Source organism: Amorphotheca resinae, assembly GCF_003019875.1.
Source record: "Amorphotheca resinae ATCC 22711 unplaced genomic scaffold M430scaffold_15, whole genome shotgun sequence".
Classification (NCBI taxonomy): Eukaryota; Fungi; Ascomycota; class Leotiomycetes; order Helotiales; family Amorphothecaceae; genus Amorphotheca; species Amorphotheca resinae.
In genome coordinates, this window is record NW_020194485.1 from 306344 (window position 1) to 319091 (window position 12748).

The window sequence follows — 12748 nt, forward strand, 5'->3', positions numbered from 1 at the left end:
TCTTGTTCGTTGCCGATGATATCGCCGTGCTCCTCGGACTGCTTACTCCCGAGGCTATCATTATCGCATCCCAGACCTGAAAGCTCCCTGGAAGGGACCAGTCTATATCAGCATCGGCGTTTGTCGCAAATGGGATGCAACAATTATGTTTATTGTCTCGTCACTCATGCTCGTTTTGGCGGACAGCGGGAGGGTGTTGGAAGGAATTAATCTTGTACCATATTTTGTGCTCATGTTTTGCATTACTGTTATACCCTGCTTTGGGGAAGGCGATAAAGGTTGGCGGTTTCGGGAGGGACAGGAGGACATCTAAATAAAAAGTTGTTTAAACTCAAACTGAGTATAAGCATTCATGGGATTGTGTCTATTTTGCGATGCCCACAGATCCCCGTTTGCAGATCTCTTGCAGATCTCACCCGTCCAGGGCCGTCCTCCTCATATCAACACGTGATGAATCTGACCATACCTACGTAAAAAGACCACCTCAAACAGAACTCCAAACATATGTCAGAATCCTTTCTTTCAATTCTATCTCTCTCTTTCATCACATTCTCTCTTCCTGTCTCTCTTGTCTCTTGATCGTAGCTCTGGCACAAACCGCGGCGATGCGCCGGCCCATCCTCATCACAGGCTCCACCGGCAAACAAGGGCGGGCGCTGATCCGGGCGCTGCTGCACGGTCTGCCCCCCATCATGCCCAGCGCCGAAGATGAATATCGCATCTACGCGCTGACGCGCTCGAGCTCGAGCGCGGCTGCGAAAGCATTACGGGAGTCGGAGAATGAAGAGCGGCTGCAGATCGTAGAGGGCGATCTGGACGATCGGGAGAGCATCGTGCGGATCTTTGAGAGGGTGAGCGGGGAGGAGGGCGGCTTCTGGGGAGTCTACTGCGTGCTTGAGTTTCCGGGCCTGGGCGCGGATGCTACGGGGGAGGAGAGAAGGGGGAAGGTTGGTTTCTGTTTTTCTTTCTTTCTTTCTTCTTTCTTGTCTTCTCCCTCTACTTCAGTTCTGGGAATGGGGTATTTCGGGTTCAATCTTTTATGTAAAGTTGGAGTGCTAACGGGCAAATATCTAGTTGCTTGCAGATCTAGCGCTCAAGTATAAAGTCCAAGCATACATATACTCGAGCGCCATGAGATCAGGTCCTGAACATGAGGATACACTTATTCTTTCTGGACGTGCGAAAGCAAATGTGGAGAATTACTGCATGGTTTTGGGTGAGAAGGGGTTGCCTTGGACGTATGTATGATTTCTTCTTTTGACCCCTTTCCTTTGGGCTTTAGCAGTAGGAACGAACAGAAAGAAAGAGGGAAATGGAAGAAAATGCCTGAAAGATCTCCAAAGGAAGCTTGATAGCAAGGGACGTAAAAGTGTTAATTTGCCTTGGATGATGTAGGATTTTAAGACCCGGATTTTTCATGGAGAACTTCGATGATTTCCTAGGGAGCATCGCAGTCGGTGTTTTGAAAAGCGGCTTGAAGAAGGAGACTACAATCGGGATAGTGGTGAGTTGAACTCCTAATCCTTCTATCCAACCTCCTAACATATAAAACACGGGCTTCTGAAGATATCGGGTACGTCGCAGCAGGAGTCTTTAGGGTGTGTACCTTCCCCCCCCCCCCCCCCCCCCCCAAAAAAAAGAAAAAAGACATCTCTTTGATACCCATTCTACAGCATCATGAGATGTACCGCCAGAAGATCCTGACCCTGGTCTCTGAATTTGCAACCATGACACAGCTAGAAGACTCCTACCAGCGGGCTCTAGGGAAACCCCTCCCCTCCGTCCCGGCTGCTGTCGCATGGCCCATTATGAAGATGAACAAGATGATCAGATGGCTGTACGTATCCTCAAAATCCCTTCCTTTTCTCGCCGAGTCGCCTGGCCGCTAATGAGAAACGGGGACAGGATCAATGATCTGGAAAAGAGCCACCGTGCAAGAGTCGAGGGTGAATACCCACAGCTTGAGAATGAGGTGAGCCTGGCGAATGAAGTATTTGAGATAAGGATGATGAGGACCTATTACGACTGGCTGCGGACAAGGAAGAGACAAAGAAGAATGGAGAGACTCGGAGAGTCAAGGAGCAGAAAGGCCAAGTGGAATCAGTTGAGTTTGGGGAAGTTGCTTACGGGAAGAGCTTGAGGCCATCCATGGAATAGGAGTCTGGAGTCTTGGTTTGGAAGTGTAGCTGTTCCACAATCGAGACGTGAAGCAGATCAATAGAGACAAGGCTAACATGCCAACAAATCAACTCACTCATCTTTGATGGTCTAACGGTCATGATTTCCGCTTGTCATCTAACTGGCAAAGCGCGGGAGATCGGAGTTCGACTCCCCGTCAGAGAGTCTTTCTCTTGAGTTCACGACCCTAAGCATTGCTTAGATACCAACTCACTTTTTGTCTTTTATTTTTCTATTTTTTGCTTTACCTTTTAATTGGGTTAGCGAACCTTGACGTTAATGACTGACCTAAGCGCCTGAGAGGAGCACAAGCCCTGATCTCTGCCACTTTTTTTTGGTTACGACGATTTAATTACCTCGACGGGTTCGAATTTCGGTGTCTCTTTTTTTGACAATAGCGTCATGGGCCTGCTGTTCGGGTGATCGCGCATGCGCACCGGGGTAGATCCTCGGCAGTAGACAAGTCGACGCTCTGCGACAGAAGCTTGTTTGGCTTTATTTCCCTATAAGCCAGGGGGAGGTCAGGTCGTCCAGAATATGTGGATCTGCTCTAGACAAGGGCATTGTAATGTTTACATCGAATCCAGATCAAGACCTCTGATAGCAGGATGTTTACATGTGGCCAGCATATCAATCTTAGTGATGCAGACTGCAGAATTCATTATTTGAACAGTAGTCCAATATATTGTCTCCTTTATAACGACCCAGAGCCAGGAGACGCGATCTCAATTTTTGTTTTGGCGCCAGTCACTATTCGAAGAACGAGCTAGGAAGTCTTTCTGGTCTGATCACGAATTATCCCTCCGACCCTCTGTCCCTCTATTACTCTCAAGCGTCATTAGAGGGTATCGATAGAGTTGAATGTTTCTACAACGATGATGATGAGGAGGACGGATCTGTTCAACCTTGTATCGGCGTTTTAGTTAAGTATTCAAAACAAACGTCGAGCTGCTCTAGGTCAGTGCCGTCCGTATTGGGGCCGTTAAAACCGTCCAGGTTATTGCTCCAGCTATGCTGTCTGTACCTTAAGCCAGTAACCAATATAGGCTGGCATTCCGGAGTCTGTTTTACATCAGAGAGGTTAGAGGAACTAAGGTAGAGAGAGTCTTGGCTGGGAAGGCAGGTAGATGGAAGGAAGGAAGTTGGAACCATGACGTGGTGGTTTAAGTAAGGTATGGTTCGATGGCAATCATTCATTCTGTAAGAAAGCAAGAAATACTGGCCGTTACGTTAGACAAATCTAAATCAGCAAGAGAGTGACCAAGAACTGCCGTGAACGTCAAATCAACTCGCAAATTCCCTATTCCTAAATCCTTATTTCTCCTTCCCCTTTCCTCCCTCCTTTGTTTGCCCTTCGGGGACCTTCGTCTAGCACCTGAACTCTTCCCCTGTCAGGTGTCCAAGTCCAGAAATGCTTCCTAGTATTCCTTCCTGTGTAGAGATAGCATGGATAGGATATTGTCGAACGGAGCTAGTTATACAGTGATTGATATACAGTGATTGATATACAGTGATTGATATACAGTGATTGATATACAGTGATTGATATACAGTGATTGATATACAGTGATTGATATACAGTGATTGATATTCCCGCGTTCAATAGTCTCTGTTGGTTCTGTTGGCCCCTGTTGTCAATATTCAAGGGATATCGCGCCTGTCCCCGTTATTAGCACTCCTTTTGAGTCTATATAGAGTAGCTAGTTACCCTTCTTTTCACTTCAATCAAGTCATTATCCTCTGTCCGATCCCTCCCGGTTGACAGATATACACTCGGAAGTAGTGGCTGAACTATCGCTGGCTCTTCAATCCAATCGGACCATGGAGAATTGTCATCCCTCACTAGCTGGACCTCCACAAGGATTGCCGGATACATGCCCATTCCCCCATTCGCAAAACGAATGCCAATATTTCCAAGCCAGCCCGAATAACCTTGGAAGTTCCCAAGATACGGTAGATCTGTATGAAAAAGCGACAAGATATCGGACCCAGTGTCATTCATCGCGATGATCCCATGGACCGTTCCATCCCCCCCTTGACCAGGTTTTGGCCTAAGCAACACACGAAGCTAGAAAAGAAATTATTATGATGAAATTTTAGAAAAGCTGGATTCTAAACTTCGTGACAGTGAGGTTCAAAAGGCCCACGACTTCAAGAAAACCTTTGGGCATACTGATAAAACACTCCCTATAGTTTTGATTTGTTAGATAAGTTTCGTATAGAAGTAAGGAATATGATATGAGAATGTACCTCCAGCCACGCCCAGGCCATTCCTTTGTTGGAGACTTGCTCTCGAGTAACAATTTTGCCATCCATAATAAAAACATGCTGTGAACCATCGATCTTCCCCTCTTCATAAAGCTTAATGGCAGCCCTAATGTTGGTATGTTGTTCCTTTCGTTCGTATTGGGGATCTTCTGGGTCGAGATATCTGTGAAGTTGTCTGATGCGCTCTTGGACATCAAAAACTGGAGGCAAAGGCATCGCAGGTGAGAATTCGATTTTGGGCGCCATTATCCAGGTGGCTTCTGATGGACTAGGCTCGTATTTATGTGCTATTGATAAGAGCAGTGGAGCTGTGTTGGTGATGGAAGGAGGAGCCGGGGGTGGACGCGGGGGGAGGCGCAAGGTGACCGATATTACAAGACGAAGCGAGTGGCGGGAGAACCTAGCCGTGATGATGATTATATGATGGGATCCGAGGTTCAAAATATCAATTACTCAGATTTCTTTGATGGTCTAACGGTCATGATTTCCGCTTGTCATCTAACTGGCAAAGCGCGGGAGATCGGGGTTCGACTCCCCGTCAGAGAGTTTCCTTTCTCTTGAGTTCACGACCCTAAGCATTGCTTAGATACCAACTCACTTTTGCAATTTATTTTTATTTTTATTTTTTTTATTTTTTTTTTCTTACTTCTCACTAACTTCGTTAAGCGGAGAGAAGCTTGCCATTGTGATTAAGCATCTCCCAACATCAAATAACACGTCTTTGATGGTCTAACGGTCATGATTTCCGCTTGTCATAACAGACAGAGCGCGGGAGATCGGGGTTCGACTCCCCGTCAGAGAGTTCTTCTCTTGAGTTCACGACCCTGGGCAGTTGTCCAGATACTCATCTTTTTGTTTCCCTTTTACCTTTTGCTTCACTTTTTTAGGGGGGTGCTTTTTATAAGGAAAGGTTTTGTGGAGAGAGCTTGTCATCAAGCGAGTTCTGATAGTCAACGCGGGGTTTAACTCCTTTTTACACCTTTGAAAATAGGACTTCGGCCCACTGACCAGTGACTACCACTAAGCACAGAAGTTGAAGAGCGACGAAGAGGTACATCCTATTATTACCTCCCAAGTTCCCATATCCAACGCCATTGCCCGAATCCAAGCAGACATCCATCCCACCAGCTCACCATCCGTTGAACCCGTCCTCAGCAACAGCTCTCTGAGCAGCCTTCCGCTCCTTCTGTGACATTTTTTCCTTGACTGTGAACTGCACATCCGGCGCCGCAATATCCTCAATGCCCGCCTCTTTGGGGCTCGACTGTCCTGGCTTGGGAGGTGGTTCCAAGGTTCGAAATTTCCCACAGATCTTCGGCCCGAGCCTGTTGCAGTGGATGTGCCAATGGATCTGAAACTGGCCCTTGGGGGTATTATCGTATTCGAGAGCGCACCAGCGACACATCTAGCTCAAAACGTATAATGAGTAAGTATATATGCAGCCTGACTATTGGAGATGCGATGCGAGGAGGAGGAGGAGGACTTACGGAATACTCGTCCCTTCGCTCTCGTTTGGAGAACATGCAAGGCTTGTAATGGCGGCTACAATAACCGCATTCCCTAGGTAGGGGCATTGTTAGTGTCTTCTTTGGGAAGAGTGGTGGGCGGATGAAGAGCGGGAGGATGACGTACTTGGAGAAGATATTGGTTTGGTTGGTGGAGGAATGGAGACCGAGGATAATCTCCTTGTTGCGGAGGACCCAGTGCAAGTTTCGGGGGCAGACCGATGCACCTTCGAGTTCCTCACCAGGAGACTGCGTCTCTTCTGTTAAAGTGTATTCGACAGAGCCCCATCCCGTCATCTGAGAAGGCATCTTGCCGCCCTTATTATACTGGCGAAGTGAGGGTATGTATAAATCAAAGTTTCTTGAAGGCTAAGACTGTTTAGACAATGAAGGTGCAGGGAGGACTTGGAGGTTTGGTCGACCGTCGGGTATATTGCTGTATGTACTATAGTTCCTTGTTGTATACCTATATATATACCCAGCTTCTCGGGCTCATGGTGTCATACCCGCTCACCTTGATCGGTAGCGAACCGTTGCTTCCCCTATTCAGTCCATATAGCTAAGCGAGAAGAGTTAATGGTCCAAATGCCAATCACTCACTTACCTTAGGCATCTTATACGGGTGTATCATTCTTTCTCTCAGGGCGAGCCGTGTAAGTTGTAACTCTAAACTTGCCTTGTTAAGGTAGGTGTCACGGATGCGGGATTGATTGCCAGGTGACATCAGTCTTATATTGAAGTTATTGAATGGTACTCACCTATCTATTGTATCCTTTTACTTTCTATACCAAAGCAACTACCCTATGCTTCAATGTACTTCTTCAGCTCCCTCAGTCGCTCCTTCGCTCTCTCCAACACCTCGTCCTCTTTGCAGACCGCAAACCGCAGCCAATCCTCGCCAATATGTGCGTTCGCATCCGTGTAGAATTCCGTGGGCGGGATAGCCGCAACACCAACCTCCTGGATGAGGAACCAGCTCAGCTTGAAATCCCTCGGTCGGTCTGCGACCTGAGGAGGGAAGGGGTAGTCCGCCGGCACTTTGACCTTCTTCATGTTGACCAGCACAAAGTATCCTCCTTCGGGATCTGAGAAGGGGAGATCCAACTCTTTCCAGATTTCGTTGAATCTGTCCATCTTGCCCTTCATTTCCACCTTTGCGTTTTCCCAGAAGTTGTTGGCGTCAGCTTCTTCGAAGCCCACAGCTGCCGCCTCTTGCAAGGGCGACACAGAGGAATAACAGATTCTGGTGTGGGCTGCCGCAGCGTATGTGATCAGGTCTGGGGGTCCGATCAACCATCCAACACGCCATCCAGTTGCATAGAAATTCTTGCCAGCGGAGCCGACGGTGAGAGTTAACCTCTCGATTTCAGGGGACAGTGTAGCAATTCTCGTAAATGGCGTGTAAAACAGACGGTCATATACTTCATCAGAGAGAATAATGATGTTGTTCTTGACGCAGAGATTGCCGATTCTGAGCAATTCCTCTCTTGAGAAAACTTTGCCAACCGGGTTGTGTGGTGTATTGATCACTATCATTTTAGTCCTAGGAGTAATTGCAGCTTCGAGCTCAGCGAAGTCAATGGTCCATTCGCTCGCCGAAGTGTTTTCGGTGGCTCCTTTTGGCGGGGGATGCAGTGGAACGTAGACAATCTTTCCTCCTGGCATCTCGATGTTACTTATGTATCTTGGAAAAATCAGTATTATGTTACAGCGTCAGGTTGGTTAGCTTACTGATCAAAGAAAGGCTCGAAGATGATAACCTCATCCCCCTCCTCGATGAAGCCCATAAAGGCACTTAGCATCCCTATCAATGGTCAGACTATGGCACATGCGAGAATCCATAGTATCTTACCCTCATTTGCTCCAGTTGTAATAGTAACCTCGGTCTCCGGATTGAGTTGCCGTCCCCATAACGGCGAGTACGCATCGGCAATTGCCTTCTTTAGGCGCGGGCGACCCTTTGTAGGAGAATATTGATTGCAGTCGACTCTATCAAGAGCGCTCTTTGCCGCCTTTAAAATGAATTCTGGTGGGTTGTATCCAAAGAAACCCTGGCCCATATTCACAATGGGCTGCTTGGGGGAAGCGGCAGCCGCTTCGTTGACAATCGACCTGTACATGCTTATCAGAAACAGCACTGAATTGTTCTCGGAGAAAAAAGAAAGCTGATTCGTGAGGAGATATAAAATGAGCTCTCCGAGTCAAATTAGGAGCTACCCCTCCACCAAGTACCGGCCACAACTCACTGCGCGTGGCGCGAAGATAAACAGGAGAGAAGAGGGAAGATATAGACATGGGCATGAATCTAAAAGCAACCGCCACATACCATACATCTTGCTTCCTCGCCGCGACTCTCGCAGCAGGCTTTACAGGCGCTCCCATTTTGCTGTGGACGAATCGGGGTCTGGAAACGGAGGGATATCGGACAGGGAGTTGAAGGCTGCTGGTACGTGCCAGTTGCAAGATTGACGCTCGAGATTTCATACGGGCATTCCACCACGGCACTGTTCTGCAGGACGGGGCGTATGGCGAAGAATTGCGAGGGGAGAAAGTGAGTAGAAGCTGACAAGAAGGTCAGCATTCACGAGATGTTCAAGATTCCGCTTACGGCTGCCCCTCTGATGGTGCAATTGCCGGGGTCCTTGTAAGGTGGGCAGCTCTCCGTAATAAGGTACGGTTACGGCATGTAAATCGGACTTATTACTAAGAGATTTACCTCTTTACCTCCTCAGGTAGCTTATTTACGACGTATTTACAGCTCATTACTACCGCAATAACTTATCTCCGCGTCTTGCGCTGCTTGAGCCTCATCTCACAACGGAGGAAGAGTACACATTGCCGTCTGGCCCATCGAGGATATTGACTTCCCAGGACAAGACATGCACAATCCGACCATGTGGCTATAGCTTGAGAGGTGAGCGGTTGACCTTGACTCTCCCGTCTCCATGGCTTCTTCGATCGCCCCAGATACCGCGCCCGCAGCCTCAACTCCCCTCTATGTGACCATTCGCTTTACGACCGCGATTCCTGACCTTCCTCTGGATATCCCAGAGCCGCATGGAACCACGGTCATCGCGCTGAAGCATCTACTCCGGTCGAAGCTTGATCCGCAGACCTCCAAACATCGATTCCGCTTTATACATGGCGGTAAATTGCTTCAAGACGAGGATCTCCTCACAGATGTCCTGAAGATACCGCATGCACCCCCTCGAGCTCCAGATCCTAAGGGGAAAGGCAAGGAGGTCGAAATCCCGCCTTCCCGCGTCTACATAAATTGCTCCATCGGGGATGTTCTTAGCTCTGCTGAGCTTTCTGCTGAAGCACTAGCAGCTGCCGAATCATCCAACAAGTCGAAGAAAGGGAGGGATACCAAGAGCCCATCCAAGAATGGAGCTGTATCGCAGTCGACAACGACGCCAGCCCCTCGCGGCTTTGACCGGCTCCTCTCTGGAGGCTTCACTCCTGCAGAGGTGAACCAACTCCGGCTGCAATTCCTTTCCATCCAGGCAAGTATACACACTCCAGATACTATGCCCTCGCCATCTACATTACGACGAATGGAGGATGCGTGGATCGACGACAATGCGGGACATGCGGGAACAACGAGTGGTGATGGCGCTTTCGACTTTGGAGACGATAGTCTGGGTGGTGGCGCGTTGGATGACCTGCTATGGGGAAATATCATGGGCTTCTTGTGGCCCCTTGGTTGCGTCGGGTGGATCATTAGGGAGGGTGGCGTATGGTCGCGAAGGAGGCAGATCGCTGTCATCACTGGCTTCATGCTCAGCATTTCATTTGGGATCCTGAGGGTTATATCGTGATACATGCATGCACCTGGGGCGTAGCGCACGACCGGAGTTGGTGAGTAACATACGTCTTGATATCTTCCATAGTAGCAGTGGACTTATGGATATCAAATACGCCAAAGCTTCCATCCCGTTCAATCACAAGCTTGCCGCTTTCAAGGTGGTCGCATGATTGAAGTCTAGATGGTAGCACTGGATAGGGAAAAGAGCACCGGAATAAAGGGATGATAATAACGACCTCAGGGCCCGGTAGTGATGGATATAGCATAGCAGTGGATGGCAGAAAACAAATGAAGAGGTCGGGAGCGAGAGAGAATCAGAACTTATGAAAATGTTCTTTCAAACTCTACGTCCAAACTTCCAACTGATAGATATCACTCGATCACCGCCAGTGGGTGGTTCTCGAGGCTTTCGTCCGGAACCACTGCCCCTCCAAAATATAAAAAATATAATAAACAAAATAAATTTTCAGCAAAAAAAAAAGAGGTGTTCTATAATCAAGGTGGTCCTTGACTCGCAGATGTTTGCGGCTTCTGTGGATCGAACACAGTGCCTCCAGATATAATGGTCTGAAGTTGACTTCAGTCTGGCGCTCTCCCAAGTGAGCTAAAGCCGCCTGGGTATTTGTTGTGTTAGTTTCTCTCCCGAGGGAATAAATACAGCACCACAAAACAAGACGGCCAGAAAATTCAAAAACAGAAAAAGAAAAAATGTAGAAAGCAAAATTAAAAAAAAACAGATTGCGTTCAATAATAATTAAGGGCTTTTCTTTTCTTTACTGAGCCGGTTTTGTCCCGTTGGAATAGATGGAGATATGGCTGTTGCCATCGTCAACTATTTATTCTCTTCTAGACTGGACTGACTGCATGCACTTCGGCTGAGATAAGTGATTGGGAGGTAGCTATCCGCGACCCCTACTTCATTGCTAGATATCAAGTTCACAGACCTCCTATGCTCCTGCTACGCGCCATACACCTTGCTAACAACCATTTCTTGACCTTCACTCCCAGCTTCACTCCCGATTGCTAACGCCGCGCTCGCTGAACCATAAATAGCTCCTCTATCCTCAGGATAACCATCTGCAAAACCATAATCAAAACTCTCAACAACAGATCCCGAATTCTCAGAACCGGTGTCTCATCTCGGCTGAACGGGCTATCCTTGAGCTCGAATGGCAGCTTCGCTCCGAGATGCTCCTGGGCGACTTGCAACCCGCTTGAGAAGCCATCTTCATGGAACCCGTACTTGGTCCACGCACCACAGTAGCTGATGCCCCTGGTGTTTTGGATCTGCGGCAGCAAGCTCTGCGAACGGATGGCGGCAGAGTTGTAGACAGGATGCGAGTATGTGTAGCTGCCCTGAACGGAGCCCGGATCTGGAGGGTGTAGCGGGTTGAGAGTCACGAGGACGGGCCCAAAGGCTTCCTCGGGGATCCGTTGGAGGACATTCATGTTGTAGGTTAAGCATCCTCGATCAACATTATAAGATGATGCCGAAGACGCGGTGATGGAGTTCCACGATGACCAAGCTTTCCGGGATTTGGGCATTAGGGAGATGTCGGAGTGGAGAAAGACAGTGTTTTTGCTGCTTTGGAATCCGGATAGAATGTCACGCTCTTCATAGCTGGCTTCGGGCAGAATGAGGTTGTGCGCTTGGTTGCCATGAGTAGCTATTATTACATGGTCGTAGAGATCTGTTCTTCCATTCTCCAGCTGGAGGCGGACACGGCCAGAGTCGCTGTTGATTATCGATTTAACAGGGGTATTAAGAAATAAGTGATTAGGAGGGAAGCCTCTCATCACGGCATCAATGTAGCTTTGAGCGCCATATTTGAGAGTGAGCCATTGAGGTCTAGTCGACGCCATTGACAGGAGATGGTGATTCCACCTAGGGATGGTCAGTATAGGTAGGACTCAAATCTAGTGACATGAATTCAAACTCACAAAAGGCGCACCAGAGTCACAGCTGGGAATTCTAGTAAGCATTTATCTGGACTGGTACTCCACAGAGCAGCAGTCAGAGGTATAAGATAGTCATCTCGGAATGCGTCTGAGTATCCTTCTCGCTCGAGATACTGTCCAATGGTCTCCTGGCGCTTGGCATACACACCGCTTCCATTTGTGCAGTTTGTGTATTCTTCACTCTCTTGCTTAAGCCTCAGTAGATCCAATGCAAACTGATTGAATCGGATTACGTCGAATATCATCCTCCACATCCGTGGGGAGAGGAGGTTTCTACGCTGCGTGAAAACCGCCGAGAGGGATGACCCCGCCCATTCGAACAATCCATGATCTCGAGAGACACCGAAGGTCATCTCAGTTGGTAGCGTCGGTACATTTACAGCTTTTAAGAAAGCAAGGAAGTTTGCTGCATAGCATTAGCTCAGCTGAATATGGAGAGGGAGTGCAAGGTAGGTCTACGGTAGGTAGCGGTGTTCAGGACCATGAAGCCTGTGTCCACCAGACTTTTGTACTTATCATGCTTGAATTCCACGGTATTCGTGTGGCCACCGAGTCGATCAGCGGCTTCGTACAGGTAGACATCGTGGTGGGTTCGATTCAGGGCCCATAGTGCACCTATTCCCGCCGCACCACCACCGATAATGGCAACCTTCTTTCTAGGCACAACGGGTGTTAGGGGAGCCATGATGGCAAAAGGAACAAAGAGATATAGAGAGGGGGAGAAGCATAATCACAGATTATCATCGGGGTCCTCCACAACCCAGCGACTGGACAATGCGGGGGACTGTAGATCTGACATTGCTGATCGATGCAGCTATCCAGACAGTACCTCGGGTATCGGGTCGAGACTCCATGTATGAAGGGCTGAAGCGTGGCTTGCAGATAATAATATGATGCTTGAATTTGATCCTCTTTTATAAATTTATAAATACATGAAAGATCAAGATTAAAACCAAGGTCCAAGGCCCTTTCAATTCTGGTGCGCTGAGTGTCTTGTATATACGAAGTTGGTCGGGAGGTCCCGTCGAAG

The 12748-nt window shown here is 48.3% G+C and overlaps 7 protein-coding genes across 7 annotated transcripts; 3 read left to right on the forward strand and 4 right to left on the reverse strand.

Moving 5' to 3' along the window:
* Positions 1-532: 532 nt before the first annotated feature.
* M430DRAFT_46100 (hypothetical protein) lies at positions 533-2263 on the forward strand. Its single transcript, XM_024867818.1, has 6 exons — positions 533-947; positions 1075-1238; positions 1396-1504; positions 1557-1598; positions 1674-1837; positions 1906-2263. Exons 1-6 carry the CDS (start codon positions 606-608, stop codon positions 2138-2140), a joined length of 1056 nt encoding a protein of 351 aa, XP_024716492.1. The 5' UTR covers positions 533-605; the 3' UTR covers positions 2141-2263.
* A 1444-nt stretch (positions 2264-3707) lies between these two features.
* Positions 3708-4446, reverse strand: M430DRAFT_37818 (hypothetical protein). The gene is made up of 2 exons (XM_024867186.1): positions 4429-4446; positions 3708-4265 (listed from the first exon to the last, which is right to left on the reverse strand). The coding sequence occupies exon 2, from the start codon at positions 4178-4180 to the stop codon at positions 3866-3868; it is 315 nt and encodes a 104-aa protein (XP_024716493.1). The 5' UTR covers positions 4181-4265; positions 4429-4446; the 3' UTR covers positions 3708-3865.
* Positions 4181-4767, reverse strand: M430DRAFT_37819 (hypothetical protein). Its single transcript, XM_024867187.1, has 2 exons — positions 4429-4767; positions 4181-4365 (listed from the first exon to the last, which is right to left on the reverse strand). The coding sequence occupies exons 1-2, from the start codon at positions 4690-4692 to the stop codon at positions 4330-4332; spliced, it is 300 nt and encodes a 99-aa protein (XP_024716494.1). The 5' UTR covers positions 4693-4767; the 3' UTR covers positions 4181-4329.
* Positions 4768-5169: 402 nt separating this feature from the next.
* On the forward strand, positions 5170-5433 carry M430DRAFT_195691 (hypothetical protein). Its single transcript, XM_024864105.1, has one exon. It carries the CDS (start codon positions 5185-5187, stop codon positions 5410-5412), a length of 228 nt encoding a protein of 75 aa, XP_024716495.1. The 5' UTR covers positions 5170-5184; the 3' UTR covers positions 5413-5433.
* Positions 5434-6752: 1319 nt separating this feature from the next.
* M430DRAFT_23458 (hypothetical protein) lies at positions 6753-8333 on the reverse strand (the record flags this gene model as incomplete). Its single annotated transcript, XM_024864907.1, has 4 exons — positions 6753-7635; positions 7683-7755; positions 7804-8063; positions 8278-8333. The coding sequence occupies 4 exons, from the start codon at positions 8331-8333 to the stop codon at positions 6753-6755; spliced, it is 1272 nt and encodes a 423-aa protein (XP_024716496.1).
* A 469-nt stretch (positions 8334-8802) lies between these two features.
* Positions 8803-10191, forward strand: M430DRAFT_37821 (hypothetical protein). The gene has a single exon (XM_024867188.1). It carries the CDS (start codon positions 8897-8899, stop codon positions 9770-9772), a length of 876 nt encoding a protein of 291 aa, XP_024716497.1. The 5' UTR covers positions 8803-8896; the 3' UTR covers positions 9773-10191.
* A 591-nt stretch (positions 10192-10782) lies between these two features.
* On the reverse strand, positions 10783-12403 carry M430DRAFT_23460 (hypothetical protein; the record flags this gene model as incomplete). The annotated part of the gene is made up of 3 exons (XM_024864909.1): positions 10783-11644; positions 11701-12124; positions 12178-12403. The coding sequence occupies 3 exons, from the start codon at positions 12401-12403 to the stop codon at positions 10783-10785; spliced, it is 1512 nt and encodes a 503-aa protein (XP_024716498.1).
* Between the last annotated feature and the right edge of the window lie 345 nt (positions 12404-12748).